At 36.7% G+C, this 17,757-nt stretch overlaps 2 protein-coding genes across 2 annotated transcripts; both read right to left on the reverse strand.

Annotated features, from left to right (window-relative positions):
• Window positions 1-1,028: 1,028 nt before the first annotated feature.
• Window positions 1,029-6,424, reverse strand: Smp_054160 (Glutathione S-transferase 28 kDa (GST 28) (GST class-mu), putative). Its single transcript, XM_018797487.1, has 4 exons — window positions 6,382-6,424; window positions 5,640-5,921; window positions 2,556-2,663; window positions 1,029-1,398 (listed from the first exon to the last, which is right to left on the reverse strand). The coding sequence occupies exons 1-4, from the start codon at window positions 6,400-6,402 to the stop codon at window positions 1,174-1,176; spliced, it is 636 nt and encodes a 211-aa protein (XP_018646799.1). The 5' UTR covers window positions 6,403-6,424; the 3' UTR covers window positions 1,029-1,173.
• A 7,326-nt stretch (window positions 6,425-13,750) lies between these two features.
• On the reverse strand, window positions 13,751-14,786 carry Smp_198960 (hypothetical protein; the record flags this gene model as incomplete). Its single annotated transcript, XM_018797498.1, has 1 exon — window positions 13,751-14,786. A coding segment is annotated over one exon (303 nt), but the record flags the coding sequence as incomplete, so codon positions are not given.
• Between the last annotated feature and the right edge of the window lie 2,971 nt (window positions 14,787-17,757).

Below are 17,757 nucleotides of genomic sequence, written 5' to 3' on the forward strand. Positions count from 1 at the left end.
TAATTATCAGTTACATTTCTGGCATTTCTTCATTCATAGAAGTGGAGGCTTCAATATGAGGTTCAGGTGCTGCGAATAACGTCAACAGTTTTTGAGGCATCCTTTTGATGCTCATGGAAATGAGAAACACGAACTGCGTGATAGCAGTATGTCGCCATTGCATAATTTCTGATAGCAATCGAAACAATTCATCTAGTACTTTGTGAGTTACTAAACTTCGTAGTTTGGATAAAAGGTGATCACTTGAGGAGCACTTATGTTTTATATCACTTTTCAGAAAACAATAACCAATAATTATCATTTTGAAGCTAATCATCACATTGGACAGAATGGGATGAGACAATCTTTAATGAGACGGTAGAAAAATAACCGCGCAGTAAATGAAATCCGGTTTGGTGACTCATTTCCTAACAAAATCCGCACATATTCACGAGTTCAATTTGGTAGACCAAATTGACTAAGGCTTTGTAACTAGTACCAGGTAAACTGACAAACATACTATCAAGTAATTAAAAGCAACCATCCAATCAAATATTCCTTGCTTTTAGAAATTCCATACGGGCCCCTAAGTTATTGGGAACAATACTCTGCGAGTAGTTTACGACAAACGCATTTTGTGAAAATTCATGATTTGACAGATTCACATAACTGGAGAAACCATTCTCAGGAGGTATAGACGAAATGTGAAATCGAATGCAGAGTTTACTCTGACCCACTTAATCTAATCTAATATATAAATACCTCACTGAAATAGTGAACCGAATATTGTTAAACTAACACTGAACGGCCGTTCTGTCTTAGCGTGGGACTCCTCAGGAGCGTGCACCCACGATCACACATACGGGACTCAGACCCAAGACGTTCAGCATCGCGCGCGGACGCTCAATCTCTACACAACTAAGCTGGCATCCAACGGTATTAATATCAGTCAATCCACGACGTTGTACACGAGTCTGATCTTTAAATCCACCCACTTTATTTTAGTCACACTTTTGTCTAAAGCGCCTGTGTAACTATTGACAGAAGACAAAGTTAAACAGGAAACTAAGTTAATTTTAATAACAATTGCGAAAAAAACACCATAAAACAAATGACATCCTTGTAAAAAGGTGACACTAGTCCTTTACTATCAATATCTTAAATCTCGTTACACCGAGCTTTCTGTTGATAGTTTTAGAAGGGAGTTGCAGGCCTGTTCGATAAATATTTCGCCAAACGCGGTGAACTGGCTAACAGATTTTCTCGATGTTTATGGATCTCAGGATACTTGCCAGTTAGAAATCCTTTATCCAGATCAGTCACATGATCAATGACAGCAATCAGGACTAAATCAGCTAGAGTTACTTTGTCCCCAACAGCCAGCTTTCCTGTCGACCCTTTCAGAGATTCGCAGATCATCTAAATGAGTGTTGAAGAAAAGAATGGACAGTTTAGTTGATTGATAAAATTCTTCATCAACTAATTTGTCTCATTTAAAATATACGGTCTCATCTAAACCGACAGTGGGTAACGACATTCATTATCAACTTCAGTTAACATTTCAAAGAAATACTAAAACAAACGACTCACCATAGAAGTGCCCAACGCTTACTACTTTTTACTGATGATCAAGATCTTCTGAGCCCTTATTTAATCTGTTTGTTTGATGAACATACAATAAGTGCATGACTTTCCGATTCTTCAGATTTCTGTGTCTGATCACAAAGCTTGTCAAAACATGAAACTATCGATCCTACCAAGTAACTTACCTTGGTTGATACACATTTAATGTTCAGATGAATGTTTGAGATACACTTGACACACCAACTTCACTCACTAACATAGCTTACTGAAGATGTGGATATGCTAATTCGTTCTCATAAAAACTAATGTGAATTAAGATAATTCGGAGTGTTTAGAAAAAAGCGGTATGGAAACTGTCTGGTGACATCGTCACTTGATAGCCAAACGAACATGTATAGGTCACATATGACACTGATTACATCTTTGTTATCCGATATCTCTTAGTGCTTACAGCATCAAGTGCAATTACACACCAGTTATATAGAATTTCAGTTAACATTATATCCAGTCTATGTGTCTTGATAAACAGACTATAGAGAAACACTAGGAAGAGTCAGTGCAATTATTCCAGACGTAAGTCAATTAAACTTATACTGTCAAATGATTTGTGTGCAGTTACTGCCATCAACGTTGATCAGTAAGTAGACCTATTACACCGAAACAAAAACAGTTGAGAGCGCTTAATTTACTATTAGGACCGTGTCAAATGTACTATTGCTTGCTAGATGATTACACTTCGATATTGAAAGCTTATATATAAGGGTGGTCAGTCTACTTACACTATATGATGGTCAGTTTCAACCCTGATGACTTTCAATAGGACCTGTCTTCATTTTCATCGAGACTATGAATATTAATGAAAATTGAAAGCTCTTAATTTAGTAAAAACCACTACAAATCGTTTCCGATCTAATCACTGCACACAATCAGCTTACATCTACTAAAGCCATGTTGTTAATACAAACATTAACTAACAGTTTAAGTTTACTTACATTGAGAAGAACTGGAACTTTGCCGTTCAATATCTCTTTGGTTATCTTCTCTTTCTCTTCTTGTGGCTTCATCAAAGTTTTGTGATATTCATGTTCTACATCTTCAGCCTATGTATTGAAGACAATATTAAAAATACTCCATGAAAATATGGGCGAAAAGTATAATATATTGACGACCTTGGGCGACTAATCATTCAATCAGGAAACACTGGATAGTTACAAAACACTGAACAGTAAAAACCAATAAAATAACAGTAGAATAACGTCTTTGCTCTGAATAAACAACCCCCATATGCCAGAATATTATTTGCAGCAAACATAAGAGGTCACGACTACACATTAGGAATCGAACTAGTATTTTGAGTATAGTTTTCATCACCACATAATATCTGTTATAACCTAAAATGTACTGAATTAGGTATTAAGAGAAAGGATAAAGTTTTGAGTAGGATTTACAAATTAGGACTGTGGTTTTTCTTAGGAGCTGTTTATTTATTTGAACACGTAAAAAGTGGTACAAGGGGGCACCAAATCTACATGCACCACACAGTTAAAACTGAGGTTGCGACGAGTTAGTGAATGAAAAGTGAGTATAACAAAAGATAGCAACAATGAATAGAAATCATTGTATGAGAGTGAAATAACAATAATAATATGGACAGTACGATAAGACAAAGGTTAGCATAATTGTGATATATTTGCGCAATATATTTCGAACAATCTCACCACACATACATGTTAGGACATTATATATGAAAAATAAGAGGTCAATTAGATAGATTAAAAGGTAAGCGGAAAGATAGATAGTGATGAAATACACAAAAGCAATGTGACCACGCTGGATAATAAATCAGTATTATCGGAGAAGTTGAGGGTAAGAACAAATTGATTGTGAACACATAAAAGGGGTTTCAGGTTCCGATTGACTTGATATCAACATTACGGACGGTCTCAACCAAATGTCTATTTTGATCCTACTGGACCATCGAGATTCATTTGTTTTTGTAGCCATTTAGGTATATTCAGACGCTCACGATTGATACTCCCTATGTAAGTGATTCCATACAAACATGCAAATTGATAGATGCAAAGGGGTATGGCACAATCGTTTACGAGTTGTTTGGGTTCTTAATGGAACACAAACTGACTTTCGATAATAAGTTGAGCTGCATAAAACGTCCTGCTGGTAGTTTATTTTAGTTTTCGTTTCAAGATGAGACTATTTGAGTCACCGCTAAATGATAAGGTTATGTGAACTCATAGGACCACCCATAGGCACTTTAATCTGTCGATAATACTAAGGCCACTGGTACTAATGATAATAATAATTGCCCTGTATACAAACACCTCAGGCAGAGTGAGGGCATACAACCACCTTTCTCGATTGTTCCATTCAAGCATTAGGGTTAGACAGGGTTGCCCAATCTCTGGTATCTAGTGTGAAAAATTGATGATCGTTCTCCAAATAAACCTGTCACGCACTCAACTGTTTCTTTGAAGTTTATGTCAGTTGGCTTCTTTGGGAGGATAAAATTACAAAATTTTTCATGTTCGGACTCTCCGAGCCTTCGTAATAATAATCTCAGTTTTGAACCTTCGTCCCACTCCTTACTGTCATTAATAAACAAATCCTCATGGCGTTTAAACCACGCCTCAAAAGCAACTCCACTTTCTGGATCAAATCTAAATTCAGTTGTTGAATTGGCAATAGAATCTGGAGTCACAGTGTAATTAGGCACATTTCTTCTTGAGGATATTGACATATTTTTGACTAATAATTCGATGAGAGAATTTTAATGTTGCAATAAGGTTTTCAGATCATCCATTTTGTTGTTACAAAATTCACTTTAACTGAATATATAAGCGTAGATCCGTTTTGACCACCGTCGCCAATTGTTATAGACGGTTGTATACTTGTTATAACAGTCCTTTCACTTTTACACGTATGTGGACGTTAATTTGCCCTAGACGAATATCTACACTAGATTTCATCCGTGTCTATTCTACAGGACTTCAACACAACTCAGATCAAGCCTCTGCCAGGGAAGTCCTACTCACTGCCTTCTCGTGGCATTACTGTTGTTTACGAAATTGAGAGGACGAAAAGCGGATGTCCGGCGCCTTAACCGGGTTGGTAGACACTGTGAGTCCATCTAGGGGAGTTGGAAAACCCTGATTCCAAACCAATCGTGCACATGGGATCCAGTATCCTGAAGGAACAAATAGCGTATGAATCAATCATTGGTCACCGGCTATGGGACTGCAGCTCCTCACGATGCTCCACTGCCTTGTGGATAAGACCTTTAGGTCAAAGGCTCGGGGTGTGCTCTCCTAAGCAAACCACCTGCTTCAGTCTGGGCACCTAGGCAGAATCACAGCCCTCATACAAACCAAATGAGATTTGTGCGGCGCATATGTATTCGGTGCCTCTTTGTAGCAATATTTATGTGGTCAAATAAATAAATAATCCTACCGTTTATAACAATGACATTCTGGGAACAGCTCTGATGGATGTAAGTAATGGTGGTATGGATCTGTTGCCTGGAGAAAGACCTCTTGACATTGAGTATGAGGATGGTATTGTCTTACTGTGCGATAACATCCAAAAAAATGCAATCCGCACTTAATCAGTTGGGAGTCAATGTTCGTAGGTATGCTATGCACTATAGGGACGTTACGTAACGAGCTTTATTAGGTTATTAAAATAAGGCGTATCATGGGGAAGTAAGTAACTTGTCAACTAACCTATGGGCACAGCTTGTTCTTCCTAGCAAACGAGTTATGAGGATGAATAAAATAAGACACGATAAAGTATTTTTGAGAGTGAATTAGATGGTTCCCAGTGAACACTATTACGATACTACAAATAAGTAACTTATCTGTAATATCCCAATAGGCAGAAAAGCTCAGTCTTAGTCACATTTCTAATAATTGGGATACCTCACACTTATGACTTTTAGTAATCACAACACATAGGTTACCACTCGCCTATCAATTCGAACTTTATTTATTCAACGCAACAAACTGAACTTACAGGACTCCAGTAGCATAAAATCCCATCAACCAATAAAAGGCTCAACTCACCTGACCAATCAACTTTTCAACACTATAGTATTCCTCGTCTGTTTCACCCATCATATGATGTTTCTTCGCCATATACCGTGCAATAGCCAAACTCTCTAACATCCATTTCACGTGCCCATGATCATCAGTGACTTTCACTGCAGGCAATCGTCCGCCTGGAATAGTTGGTTTGATTTTTGGCCAATCTTGGAAACTAATTCTCTCATCTTCGTAGTCTACACCAGCTGCCACAAGAGTCATCCGAATCGATTCAGCACGTCCGCGTCCGTCAAAATAGATAACCTATAGAAATTACAGCTGTGTTTCACATCAATTTACGCTTGAAAAAAACCACTTCAGACAAAACATCACATAATAAATAACTGTTCCATGGACGCATGTCTCTGAGATATGGACTAGATGGATTCACGCTCTAGAATCCCCTAAGTTCTCGTAACAATTCCACAGACAAACTATAACATCGCCTGAAATGCTACACCTAACACATAATCGGTGACCACTATGTGACTATAATGGTTGTGCATTATATCAGAACCCAGTGTGAACACGTAACTTACTGACCTGATGACGTGGAAAATCACAGCCAAATATATGTACGGATCTGATGTGCAATTAACATGACTCAGTATTTACCTTCATATAGCGAATAATATTTATTCCGCTAAATGCTGCAATTAGGAACCTTAACAACACTCGAAAATTTACCAAGCAACACAAATGACGAACAACCACACCAACCCACCTTGATATGCTCGCCAGCCATCTTCCAAATAGACAAAACAGTGCTAACTATCTGAGCTGTGACTATTAAATAGTCATTTAGTAAACAGATCGGCCAATAGTGTAACTACTTGATTTTAACTGTAAATATTTCATTTCTATTCGCTGATTTATTGAGTGCCTCATTGGCTGTGAAAGAGTGACCAATAAAAATTAAGCAGACAAATTTAACTCGATTCATTGAACATGTAAACCGTTCTCGATGTTTTTTTAGCAGTTGTGATCATGAGTCAAATGAAGCTAGATTACCATGGAAAACCTGGAAGCACTGGACGTCCGTATCGCCCTATTGTGGGACTCCTCAGCAGTGCGCATTCACGTTCTCGCCCAACCTCTAGACTACTGAGCCAGCATCCAACGTTGTTAATGTCAATTAACTCATGGTCTCAACTATTAAAATTACTATAATATCCACAAAAACCATTTCTGATGTATTTTTGTTTATTTTGTTGATAGTATGCGTTAGCAAACGGATTTAGCAAAGGTCATCATGTTAGGATAGTATGTCCATGATCGAGACAATTGAAAGCAAAATAACATTAAGAAACCTGTCAGCTAACCTGATTTCATGAAAAAGTACGACTTCAATAATCAGCAAACGCGAAAATGTTAAGTATAGCCTAGTCCATTGGACACTGTTTATACTAACAGTTTATCCTGATCAAATGATGTCTGTTTCTGAATAATGCAATTATTATGTAGCAGTAAGTAGACAAACCTCGTTGACTTCTTGACATCATGCCTAACAATATCATAACCATCTTTGTGATCTCAGGCAAAGTTCCCACAGTTATCGGTAAGATCTCCTAGAAATAAGTTGACAAAAAATGCTTCATTTGGCGATTTAAAATGTCATGCACATCCTCAAAATAATGATCATAGTAGTCTTTCACTCCACTAAATTTGTTTCAGTCGATACTTAATTCACTCTTAGAAGTGATTGAAGTATACCAGATTTCCTTCCAATCCATTGTAGCGGCTACCCCTTAGGTTTGTATCTAAGTCTAAAAGGTGCCATTCTGTATTAACTCATAAAATTTAGTGACTCATGCGCTTCAGTGACTACCGGTTACATAGCTAAGAACCAACAGTCAACTGGTGGGGTTTATAGAGAGTTATAGTTCAAGCAACCAGCTCATCTAAAGAGAGGTCGAGTGGATTTACTTCATTCACATGATTAAACTTTAAACCAGGTAAATGAGGTGTATTGGATATGTAAATTTTCTGTTCGTAGGCCTCTTTTTTCAACTCGACCATTTTCTCGCATGCCAATTTCAGTGAACTGTATATCCTTCTATTTAGTTGTTCTGTAGCGGCGAATACTATCGGTTTCCCACGGAATCAAACACAGTATGTTCCAATATTGCATCAAATAAATCAATACTCAATAATAGGAATTTATCGACCTCAGTGAATCTATGGCATAAAACAATTACCGTCCATTAGGTATTCTTATTCACTTTCTAGTTAGTGAAAATCAATACAAACTACCATACAACAGAAACAAAAGCAGATCCATCAGAGAATTAACAGAAAAATACTTAAGTCGTCTTAGCTTCCTAACAAGAAGTATTTATGATGATTAGAAGTATACGAATTAGCGTAAAATCCATGATCTACCGAAATGGTACAATTAACTCTATGTAGAACTAGATGAACACAAATGAACGTATTTTATTTGGAATCTGTAACCAGCCGGGCCACTGAATACAGATCTTTAATAACCTTTAATTATTGTAACAAAACCATTTTATTCATTTCAATCATCTTATTATATTCACTAAATCTATTGTTATTACTCGTATTACGTAATCTAGTATTGTAATCTTTCTATTACGTCATATTGGTTATTCGTGTTCACATTTCCTCACAGAATTAGTACTTTAACGAAAAACATTTTTACATATATACGATTGTCCAGCTTGATAATAAATTCGTTGGAAAGAGATCCCTTTGCTGAACTTCGTGTTTTTAATTTTTGAATACAGAAGAATCATTAATTCGTACAAATACTACAATACGCTCTCACAGAACCAAATCAGCAAGCTACAAACATTCGACTTCACAGGTTTTGTTTAGATTTCATACTGTTTTATCATACACAACTACGTTAGTGTATGAAAACCACTAAATGGTATTACATGTATTTAAAGGTCACCCAGTGATCAATAGCAAACATGATAAGATATGCGTTTAATTTGACCAGCTTAAGTCCCTAAACCTTACACGTACTCGGTGAGAGGAAACTAATGATAGCAAAAACAAAGAAAGTAAACCAACAACATCACCATGTATTTGGTGAACTAAGCGTCAAATATAGTTGAAATGGAGCATATAAAATTCAAGAAGGGTAATTATGAACTGATACTGAAATTTGGGATCTAGGGCAAGATGAAATGTCATTATCTCTGTACCATTGATGTCAAGTTACGTCACTTGTAATCGCCAATTGTAGATTTCATTTGTGTTATGAATGTAAATCACAGCAAAGATAGCCCACTATTGACTTTACAGACCTATTTTATTTCTTTATTCGGCTTTGTTAAACTTTCCCTAGCTTACTTCAACAATAAGCATCATAGCAAGTCAGAATATTCGTTGACTAACTTTGTGTAGCACTTGTTCCGGTGGTTTCACTCTATTCATAGTACCATCAATCAATCACTTCTACCTGGTATCCTATGCCCTATCTCAACATTGTTGGCCTAGTTACTCAGCCAACAAGGCTTCAAAAACGTTTACGTTGAAATAATAACAACCTACACGTAACGAACATGAATGCCACCTTCGTAGGCAAATTCAGATGACAGCCGACCGTAAGCTTTTATTCAACCAGTGGTATATAAGTAAAGAGCGTTTAAATGATATATGTACCTATTTAATTCACCTTTCAACATCATACACTTCCACAACGTCTCTCGGTCGACGGAGTTGAATGCCAGCATCATTGCAAGAAATGTGGTCACAGTCACACTCTAATAGATATGCTTATGTTTCCGAATCTACTAGATAGTGAATATCGGATCTATGAACCTAAAGTTGGTTCAGAAACCCATCTGATTTTCCCGAGTGTCCTGTCAATGAGCTCTGACTGAATGTGGAAAAGTTATAGAAGCTAACATTTTAGAAACTGAGTGATTCAAACTAGTTATTCTGTGGTCCACTCAATAGGATATAAGTCATTTATTTAAAACCAGGATGACTAGCGATCGACACTGATTAGATCGAACAATTTTCAACTTCCGCCATCATTCTTGATCTCAGTCAATCTTACTGGTATTATTAAGTCGCTTTATGTAAAGATTACTGGAATAAATTCAATAAACCTAATGTTCTCCTGAGCTTCAAGCTAATTAGTAATTCCCCTGCTACAATTAGATCTGAAAGCCGTATATCAATCTTATATCCAGGTTGTTTGTGGATTGGTTGAAGTTAAACATTAACACCGTTGGATACGGGCTCAGTGGTCTAGAGGTTGGGTGTTCGCGCGCGAGAACGAAGGTCCTGGGTACATATCCCGAGAGTGGGGTCGTGGGTGCGCACTGATGAGGAGTCTCGTACTAGGACGAAACGGCCGTCCGGTGCATTCAGGTTTTCCATGGTGATATAGCTTTGATTGACTCATGAATTCAGTTACTTAATTACTACAATTTCCACAAAACCCTCTTTCTGATAAATACAGGTTTGTTAGGGATCAGGTTAACAGTCTCTTAAATGACTTCACACTCACTTCAGTTATGCAATCTGAGAGTGGATCACTAATCAGGCTTCTTCGACTACACTTTCAGTAAAACTTGGTGTTGTAACTTCTATCTGTTTATGACTTAAGTAGTATTATGTGGCATTACTGCCGTTTTCATTGCTTTTCTTTCAATTATTTATCACTAAGAAAGATCATTTGACACATCAGGTATGGATTAATTTTGATAATCAAATGCTCATTTCATTCGATAGTCAATGACCTACAGTATCAGTATCACACCCCCACTATTGTATATAATGACTTTCACTAATATATTTCGTTGTGTTAAATATTTTGTGCATGTGTACCAGCTTGTTAGAAAAAAGATATGTTTTTTGGTCAGTATTCTGTCCTCATATATTCGTTCATTTGAATGTTATGTGTTGATGATTTAATTTTTATGGGTAATTATTGCCCAACTCCGCCTGTAGCTCCTCTAGGATTAACGCCAGTCCCAAGCCCGAGTAAAGGAGGAGGGTTGGGCATCAGGTCAGCAACTCACCCCGTAGGAAATAAACGTATTAAACTAAAATAATATATCGTCCAACAACAGTTCACGTAAATTCAAGCGATCGATCACATGTTCACACAACTTACTTACTTACGCCTGTTACTCCCAATGGAGCATAGGCCGCTGATCAGCATTCTCCAACCCACTCTGTCCTGGTCCTTCCTTTCTAGTTCTATCCAATTTTTGTTCGTTCTTCTCATCACTGTCTCTATTTTTCGGAGTAATATATTCTTTGGTCTTCTTCTAGTTTGGCCTTGAGGACTCCAGGTGAGCGCCTGCCTTGTGAGGTAGTTGGGTGCTTTTCTGAATCCATGTCCTATCCACTTCCGGCGCTTCATCCTGATTTCTTCCTCCACTGGATGGAATCTGGTTTGTTCTCTCCCACAGTAGGTTGTTGATGATAATGTCTGGTCAACGAGTCCGAAGTATTCTGCGTAAACAACTGTTAATAAACACTTGTATTTCCTGGATGATGACTTTCGTAGTTCTCCACGTCTCCGCCACATGAAGTAGAACTGTCTTGACATTTTTATTGAAAATTCTGATCTTGGTGTTGGTTGACAATTGTATTGAGTTCCAGATGTTCCTCAGTTGTAAATATGCTGCTCTTGCTTTGCCGATTCCCTCCCTCACATTTGCATCTGATCCACCGTGTTCATCAATGATGCTGCCCAGACATGTGAAGGTTTTCACATCCTCCAAAACTCCTTCGTCAATTGTGATTTGATTGATACATGTTGTGTAGAAGAATCTTGCTCTTCCATTTGTGTATGTTGAGACCTACTGCTGCTGAGACTGCTGCTACACTGGTCGTCTTCTCCTGCATTTGTTGTTGCGTGTGTGATAGAAGAGCCAGATCATCTGCGAAGTCTAAATCGTCCAGCTGCATCCTAGCTGTCCATGTAACCCGTGCTTCCTTCCAGATGTTGACGTCTTCATGATCCAGTCGATCACCAAGAGAAAGAGAAAGGGTGAGAGTAAGCAACCTTGCCTGACACCGGTCCTTACGTCGAACGAGTCAGTGAGTTGTCCTCAATGCACGATTTGGCAGTTTAATCCATAATAGGAATTCCCTATGATTTTGACTATCTTCTCAGGTACGCCGAAGTGTCGAAGAAGACTCCATAGTGTTTTCCTGTCCACGCTATCAAATGCTTTCTCGTAGTCAATGAAGCTGATATAGAGTGATGAAATCCATTCAACTGATTGTTCCGTAGTGTTGCAATTCGGTCTGTACACGATCGATCCTTACGGAATGTTCGCATAAACCAATGGTTTTTTACTAACAAATTCATTAGGTTAAGGTTTCATCAGCTTACGTTAAAGTTGACTCCATACATTAATATATACTCAAAAGTGTTCAATTTCGCTGGTAAATTGCAGACAAGTTGAAATTATCATATCTATTTTCATGTTCGTTTTAAAGATGAACGACAAAATGAAATTTAGGGAGATTCTCACTTCAGTATTGAGGAGTATTTATAATGAAACAGAGATTAGGATGGAATCGAAACCAAGAAAAGTATACATACGTTTAGTTCTGGTATGGAATTTCTTAGTCTGGCAGTACCCCCTGGTTTCTAGTAGTTATCAAGGTAAAGCCAGTTTGTGATATAAGCTACAAATTTACCAAGTTATCAATATCTTCAATGCTAATTACTTGTTTATTACACAATGAAACACCGACAAATATTTTACATCATAAAATAATTTCATTTGAATGTGATTTTCTAAAACCAGCTGAAGATGCCACAGGTATTTGTAGTTTGACAACATATTAACTAGCAACACCTACTATTAAACCGTACCCACCTAGTGAAATTGGAAGTCAGAAGAGAGAAGGTTCGGAGATATATATGACAGGTTATCAATACATCGAGAAGTGACTGATCTAAACTGGCTAGCGATCGCAGGAGAAGTTGAGCACGGTGTTCCCACTCGTGATGGGGTGCGGATGCATGATCGAGCTCCTCCAGATAGGTGAGTTCATTAAAACTATTGTGGTCAGCATCCAATGTCGAAGACTTACATAGCTATTGATTTTGGGGATTTATTTACTGCTACACAACCTTCCAACAGTGTGTTTAACTACTTTTGGTTTGGAATAGTTTTTTTTGTACACCGAATTTCCAAGAACACGATCTATGTAGTATCGCAAGAAGTAATAATAAGTTATTCACCAAAATCATTAATTTTCTATTTTTACAGCAGACATTCAACTTCAAGATGTTTTTCTGTTGTAGATATCCTCAAATTTAGTTGTATCATTAAAAAATGAAAGTTCAGTTTTTTGAAATAGTGTGAAGCCGTGTTGTGCATACTTTGTTCCAACTAATTCATTTTTAACTCATGGACGTTGTAATCCAATTAAACGTAGGCTGAAAATGGGGTTGTATACTCACATCAGCTAGTCATTTTGTAGTGACCTACTTTTATGACGAGAACGCGATTGGTATAATGGAGACATTTATTATTATGACCAATTGTACCAGTGTTTGTCTTACTGTACTTGTTTGTTTAACTGTACCAAAGACACTTTTCCTTCCGTTGCCTGTGACCTTGCACGAACGCGCTTACGCTCAACAGTTCCACCTGTAAGCTTTAGCACGTCTCGGCATTCTTTCGATACCACGAGATCGCCAACAAATATATCTTTTTTCAACTATTAACAGCCTTCTGGTTTTTGGCCTACCAAGGGGTCCACATTAATACCTGACACGTAATCTTCATGTAGTGATGATCATAGTCAATTGCGACTCAATGCCATCTACAATTTAAGCTATGTTTGGTTTATGATAAGAATATGATGGTAAGATGCAAAATCGAAAAGAATTACGAAACGAATACGAATAGCCTACTGTAACCGACTTCTTACCATACATCACCTAAGTTCTCTAACCATTGATTATGATTATCGTGCAGATGTCAACCAGAACTCTAGATCTCCTACCACAACTCAGTCCAATATTTATTGACTTCATAGACCTATGCCATATTCTCCTCATAGAATCCATTGTTATCTACTACTAGTATAAACTGAATAGTGAAAATGAAGCCGAATCCTATGGAATCATTTGTTTTATTTGAGAAATAACATTCAACTAATGATTACGCGAGACATACAATTTCATGGTAGCAAAAACTGGTTTGAAGTAAAAAGACGAATTAAATCGAACAACAGATTACTACTTATAACAAACAAGAATCCACACGGAGATGCACACATATACACACAAAAACATTGATGAAAAGTGATGTAAGCAAAGATGAACCAATAAACAAACAGCACAATGTAAGGGTGATGTACTTGGTATAGTATTCAAAATTTAGAAAAATAACTGACTTTTCGACAAGTACTTTGGAATGAATAAATTTTCAGTAAACTTTGAATATTCATTGTCTGAAAATGTATGACTTTTGATAAAAACGAAATTGTATTGACATGTTTAGCAAGTTGTTATCTCTAACAGAAAATGAAATGATAAAAACCTTATATTATGATGTATAAATATAGGGAAAGTTTGTATCCTGAAGGGAAAAATAAGGTCTCTGGGTAAATCTATTACAAGGAAATTATGTACTTTATCATACTTCAAATGTACTTCAAAGACTTCAGTGTATATTGGATGACATTACAAACGACCAATGATGCTATTTATTATGTTGGAAAATGATATGAATGATTGTGCAATTCCAAAAGATAATCTAATCTGTTACACAAATCACTTTGACAGACAACATGCATAAACACAATGGAAATAATGATTAGCATTAAATATTGGAGTTGATTTAATTCTCGGTCCACAACAACTTATTTACTGGCTGCCTGTGATTTCTCTGATTGTATCGGTGTTGGTACAGTGGTTGTAGTCGTAGTGGTCAATGTTGCTTCTCCGCTGGTGGTGGTATTTGTTGTTAGATTACTGAAGTCGTCGGCAAATCCATTATTGACACAGTCGATAATGTGTTCATCTAAATCACTGCAACCAATCAATTCACCTGAGCTGCCACTCGTATTCAACGCTTTCTCTCCACCATTATTATTATTATCGTTATTATTCTTTTTATTATTATCACTATCAAAGAAAGGATTTTCGACTTCGATTTCACCAGTCTATTAAAATAAGTAAGTATTAAGAAGGAGCCATTTAGTTTAATTAAATTATCTCAATGATAATTTGATAGAGTGTGATAGAATTTAGAAATCTACTGTTACGGGTATTTAATTGAGTTGGAAGTTTTGATTAGATAGATGCAGTAATGTCTCAACCAAGCTAGGTGTCTTCAAATGTTTGACAATAAAAAGTAAGTGAAACTGTTTGCTTTTTATTTGGGTAACAGTTATTTGACTGTCGTCTTTACTATGTGCTATCGTAGAACACCGGGCTGTCTAGTTCAACTGATTTCTTAATGCGGTAAAAGTATGGCATGGTGTTTGTTACTGTCAAATACTATTTTCAACAGTTGATCAATTACAATTAGGACAGACATTATAACACTATGAAGTAAACAAATATAGCTCTTGCCATAAAGCTGTGGCAGACTAAATATATAAATAACAAATATAGTAACAAACTTATTAAATAATATTGTATTGAATCAGGTAACGATACAAAAACTAAAACTACACAAGTAAAATTTGGACGTTTCTTGTTAAGTGCTGGGTATGGTGGGTTGGATTGGTCACTAAGTCTACAATTATAACGTATAATCAATAATTCCTAAGTATAGGATATATTCCAAACATATCATATATAATCCTGCCCCCAAATGCCCTGGTATGGCCGAGAGTGGGGAGAGTCCGCTCTTCCTCTCCAAATGCTCTCACATGGCCACGCGAATATATAGCCTCTGACAGGGAAGTCCTACTCACTGCCTTCTCGTGGCATTACTGTTGTTTACGAAATTGAGAGGACGAAAAGCGGATGTCCGGCGCTTCAACCGGGTCGGTGGACACTGCGAGTCCATCTAGGGGAGTTGGAAAACCCTGATTCCAAACCAATCGTGCACATGGGATCTAGTATCCTGAAGGAACAAATGGCGTATGAATCAATCATTGGTCACCGGCTACCATGGGACTGCATCTCCTCACGATGCTCCACTGCCTTGTGGGTAAGACCATTGGGTCAAAGGCTCCGGGTGTGGCCCCCTCAGAAAACCACCTGCTTCAGTCTGGGCACCTGGGCAGTATCACAGCCCTCACACAAATCAAATGAGATTTGTGTGACGCATATGTATTCGGTGCCTCTTTGTACCAATATTTATGTGTTTAAATAAATAAATAATAAATTTATAATCCAGTAATGAGAAGAACATGATTTGTGAATGCACATAACAGTTAAATTAATGATCTGTCAATGTTGCAACCGACCAAATAAGAAAAACAATAGTATAAGATGGTATGATATTAAGAACGACAATCATTATACCATGAAAACGGATTGTGATTACCAAAAACGTTCAAGGTCATATGTAAGCAACGATTTTTTATAGTCAGTAACTATGATTATTTAAATCAAATGGCAATATGAAAAGTGTGAATAATAAAAAAAATTATTTAAAAAACACGTCTGTTGTGAATCCTAATAGAATCTATACAATTTGGTATCTGTGACTATTTCAGAGTATGAGAGCGGATGTGAAGACGCACCTTGAATTTATTCGATTGATATTCAGCCAAAGAAATACTGATTTCAATTAATCAACGACAAATACTGTTTAGTGCTCGTAAGATATACATTGTGAATAGGAAAGAACAGTTGTTTATTGTAGATGGACTGGAATAAAGTTTCTTGGAATTGATCAAAGTAACAGAAACGTTATTTAACCAGTCAGCAATGTACTCAAGTAATCAGTCAAAGTTGCACTGTGTCAAATAAGGTACTGTCGACATGTGCAAAACTATACGTGTTTTACTGTTTATGAAATTATTAATGAAAAGCCTACAATCAAACGTCTCATTGTAATGTACTTTGAGAACTTCCTCTACAACTATTCTGTGACTTGGTGATGATCACGAAATAAACGCGAACCAGACACATGGTATCATTACATCTTACAACCATGTTCACAATTCCCGTACATAAGTCTAAGATAATTAGCCTTTAAACAAATAATGCAAAATATCATTTTGTAAACATGTTCTCAACTAATAACATACTTGACTCATTCAAGGAACATTGGTACTAAACAGGGAAACAAGTTACATTCATACAGCAAAACACTTCAAGATCTACCACTGAAGTAAGAACCAGTGAGTTGGATCATGATAAATAGTGTTTATCCGATTATCGTAAACAATAAATGTGTATACACATAGACCACGTGTCATCTTTGTATTTTTCGATGAAAATTATCATTCACATTGTGTTGAAGAATGAAGATCAGAATCATTCAAGGAATATTATCCAAATCACAATTTGCTAACAAAGACATGTAATTCCAATAAAAGAGATATGGATACAGGAATTTGTGAATTCCGACGGGTCGGGAACCCCTCCAGTTGCCCCATGAAAAAATATACAACAGTTCATATCACAAATCTCCAGTAAAACATGTCCATATATTATTAATCGGATTAATTTCAACTCAAAAATCAATAACCTATGTTTGATAAGCCATAAACAAGTGACCTAAAGTTAAGTAAATTCTCATCCAAGCGTTGCGGATAATCATTCATTTTCTTTCGCACATTGAATGAATTATCTGACTTTTGAAGGTCTCACTATTGTTTCATGAGAAAAAAATCACCCGAATATACGTGTACTTTCGTGTTAGTCCTACTAATTAGTGTTTTACGATTAAACAAAGTGCCTTCATACTGAATAATCAATAAGATGTGATATCAAGGTCAGAAGTACAACATGATAGTCTGATGTGATTGTTGTTTGTCCATTGGACACTCATTTAACTTGTCGATTATGATCTATATTCTCAATATGTGTGAAATAATGGTGTGAGAGTTGTGGATAATTCTGGATGAGTATTAACATGTAGGGATGATGAGTTCGGTAACTTTCATGATATAACTATTAGTAATTCTTTCATTTTTGTCTGTCATGTATGTAAAAACACAATAATTTTCT

This window comes from Schistosoma mansoni, assembly GCF_000237925.1.
Source record: "Schistosoma mansoni, WGS project CABG00000000 data, supercontig 0166, strain Puerto Rico, whole genome shotgun sequence".
Taxonomy (NCBI): Eukaryota; Metazoa; Platyhelminthes; class Trematoda; order Strigeidida; family Schistosomatidae; genus Schistosoma; species Schistosoma mansoni.

Coding starts and splice junctions, on each gene's coding strand:
- Smp_054160 (XM_018797487.1), bottom strand. CDS start 6,402: ATGGCTGGCGAGCATATCAAG. Junction 2,664..5,639: donor TTGAAAAGTTGATTGGTCAG/GTGAGTTGAGCC, acceptor TTCAATACATAG/GCTGAAGATGTAGAACATGA. Junction 1,399..2,555: donor AAGTTCCAGTTCTTCTCAAT/GTAAGTAAACTT, acceptor ACACTCATTTAG/ATGATCTGCGAATCTCTGAA.